The sequence below is a fragment of the Homalodisca vitripennis genome, chromosome 4, assembly GCF_021130785.1.
Source record: "Homalodisca vitripennis isolate AUS2020 chromosome 4, UT_GWSS_2.1, whole genome shotgun sequence".
NCBI classification, from domain to species: domain Eukaryota; kingdom Metazoa; phylum Arthropoda; class Insecta; order Hemiptera; family Cicadellidae; genus Homalodisca; species Homalodisca vitripennis.
In genome coordinates, this window is record NC_060210.1 from 157,034,536 (window position 1) to 157,037,702 (window position 3,167).

The 3,167-nt window shown below is 33.8% G+C and overlaps 1 protein-coding gene across 1 annotated transcript; it reads right to left on the minus strand.

The window, feature by feature from the left end:
* Positions 1-377: 377 nt before the first annotated feature.
* LOC124361506 lies at positions 378-2,748 on the minus strand. The gene is made up of 3 exons (XM_046815563.1): positions 2,189-2,748; positions 1,623-1,740; positions 378-604 (listed from the first exon to the last, which is right to left on the minus strand). The coding sequence occupies exons 1-3, from the start codon at positions 2,500-2,502 to the stop codon at positions 404-406; spliced, it is 633 nt and encodes a 210-aa protein (XP_046671519.1). The 5' UTR covers positions 2,503-2,748; the 3' UTR covers positions 378-403.
* Positions 2,749-3,167: the final 419 nt, after the last annotated feature.

Consider the following 3,167-nt stretch of genomic DNA (forward strand, 5'->3'; position numbering starts at 1 on the left):
TTTGTCGCATTATATATGTTTACAAAGAACAGCTGATTAAAAATTTGAAAAGACTCTTTCACTTAATAACATATGTTTGCTGCAATGCATTTCTTACGGGTATTTCTGTAACCAGTGGGGCGGAATCCTGAATCGGGAAAGGGATAAAAAGTATCCTATAACCTTCTACAGATCAAGATGAACAAATTTTAAAAAAAATTAGGCGAATCCGTCCAGCCGTTTGTGAGTGATGCTGTTACACACGAACAGTTTCATTTTTATATATATAGATTGATACTTTTGTTGAATTACTATCGGTTTTATAGCATTTTATCAATTATTGCCATTTCTAAAGCATTCTTCGCTTGTTATTTATGAGAAGGAAAAATCAAAATGTGTTAGAGTAAATGATACACTTCTTTTATCAATATGAACTTTGTACAAGAACATTTTTTGTTGGATAGGCACCACTAGGTCTTCTTTTTAATGATTCTTTGAATATTTGCACCCTACGTAGAGTTTGAGCCAGCCGAACTGATGTAGTGCTCTTGTACGACTCCAAGTTATAGAATCCACCCCTCGTTTTGTTTCCCTCCAAGTGATTCCTATCAGTGATTTCTTTCACCTGTAACACAAAATATGATTTTAGAAAAACTTGTATACAAAAAAATTATTTGAATTGTAAGATATTCAAACCTCATGTATATCGTTTATGCACAACTAGGAAATGTTGGCATTGACGCTGTAGGCCTACTGTTGAGAGTCAGCCATTATTTGGCCATCTCTCACTAGCAACTGTCCTAGAGCCGATATAATATTGCAGTGAAAATCTCTTTTAGCAGTTGTTTCATTAAGCGATGCCAACCTGCAGCCTAGTGTAACATCAGCTTTAGGGAAATTTGAAGACCTATTTGTAAGTGACATCTTGTATGAGCATTACATTATTGTACAAAGTGTAACAATATTTGGTCATCAGTGGATTCAGCAGAGACCAGTTCAGTCAGACAAAATGTTAAAAAATTATCAGTGATGGACTGCATTTGGTGCAATTTTGTTATACATTGGTACATATCCTTCAGCTGTCATTAAAAGCACCAATAGATGATCTTAGTGAATATAAGTGGTCAGACGAGAAATTTTATCACATTGACTACCAAATGATACAGATGCTAATGTTATGATATACAATGTAACCTGTGGCAACGAGCATGTTAATTCTTGCCTTAATTAAATTGGAGCGCTTAATGGTTGTTAGTTACTGTTGAGTACTGTTATAATATTGACAATTACATGAATTATACATAGTTTCATGTATACGTAAAAGTTTCTTTAAAACCTATTTTTTACTCAGGTAGTCCCAAAATCCTTGAGAGCAAAATTGATTTTTTGGATCATCATTACATCTTATGTGTATGTAGAAGAGAATATAAACAAATTATTATGTTTATAAACAAAATATGTTAATGTTTACAGTAAATTTTCAAATTGATTTTGAGTTACAAAAGCTTTTAGAAAATGATAAAATTATGTATTCTAAAAAGCAGACTGACTGGTATTATTGTAATTATATAAACAGTCCATACCATAGTAATTATCAATACAGTATTAAAATAGTGACTAATCTGCCAAAAAATATGATATACCTCATTAAATCTTGTTAATATCTCTTTTATTTCCTCTTCCTTGTTCTTTAGCAAAATTTCAGTATGTTCCAAATCTTCTTTTGGTGTGTTTTGATCTGCAAGCATCTCTTCGTATTTTCTGCAATGCAAAATTACTAATTATAGTAACTATCATTATTTTCTATCAAGAAAATGTATAAATTTTTCCAACAAAAAATTATAAGTAAAAAGTTGAAGCTGAATAAACTACAAAGAAAACAGATAATGTAGTTGCACAGTTACAAGATAGTTATAGTTAAAGATTTTCACAATTGTTCTTATATTCCCAAGACAAAGTTGGTCTCACCTTTTTTAAGATTTAGCACTTAATAAATACATAATATATATTATTTCATGACTTAATTAAATTAAATTAATTAATAAAATGTTATTTAGCAACATGTTTAAAACATCTTGTGTACGTTATTCAATTAGTCTTAAATTTATTCCATTAAAGTAATTTTTAAAATGAGATTAAAAAATGTTTTATTCACAAATTTGCTTCAATTTGTATCTTGAAATCTAATAAATATTTTAAATAACCTTACTTGTTCAACTCCTCAAATTCCTGTGTGAAACTTATCAATGTATTCTTTAACTCTGCAGCATAATTATCAGCACCCTTGTCTTGCACAAATTCATCCCTGTCTCCCAGAGTGGTCTCGCTGTTATCTGTAGTTCCTCCTCCGAACAACTGACGAAGTACCTTCTTGTAACTAAATGGTTGTTGAGGTATACATGAGCATCGAGGACGAACGTGATTAGGGTCTATGTTAGCTTGTATACACGCCGGATGATCTTCCCATGACTTGATAGCTTCTTCTGCTTCAGTACTTCCCTCAGGGATGTCGTACAAAACCATCACTCACAATCGCTGGGCATTGATGTGTCTTTTTGTTAGTTTTACTTGTCAGCTTTGATGACACCGACAAAGGTCGCTCAATCTCAGACTCATAAACAACATTGTGAACATCAGCAGTTTGAGGAATCTTTTGCTTAATTAATGACAAAGCCTCTTGAATGTTTACCCATAAGTTGTGACTTTTATTTGTTGACTGTCCAATCACGAAAGGCAAGTACTGGTAGTGTCCACTGAGGAATCTCTCCCTACCTTTCCCCCCCCCCACCCCCCCCCCCCCCCACCCCCCCCCCCCCCCACCCCCCCCCCCCCCCACCCCCCCCCCCCCCCACCCCCCCCCCCCCCCACCCCCCCCAAATTCCTATAAAATTATCTATATAATTGAACATTGGTTTATTGTGATATTTAAAGTGGTATAGGATACAAAATAACGTAACCTAAATTTAAATTTTGCCTTCAAATCATCGAAAAAGCTTCGAACGGTCAAAAAGTTATGTTGCATTAGTAACTTGGAATTTGGAATCAGCAGAGCATATTGTTTTGGCGTATAATCTTTCTCAGCTAAGAATCCGTTCTCAAGCTACGATATATGTTATATTCAAAATGAAAATACTTCCAGTTCAATCCCAAAATTAGGATATTCCTCTTCCATCATAATATGAGACACT

What these genes read in the sequence shown, in the direction of transcription:
- LOC124361506 (XM_046815563.1), bottom strand. Translation starts at nt 2,502, where the DNA reads ATGGTTTTGTACGACATCCCTGAGGGAAGTACTGAAGCAGAAGAAGCT. An exon ending in GAATTTGAGGAGTTGAACAA is followed by an intron (nt 1,741 to 2,188) that starts GTAAGGTTATTT and finishes TTTGCATTGCAG; the next exon opens with AAAATACGAAGAGATGCTTG. An exon ending in TATTAACAAGATTTAATGAG is followed by an intron (nt 605 to 1,622) that starts GTATATCATATT and finishes TTTGTGTTACAG; the next exon opens with GTGAAAGAAATCACTGATAG.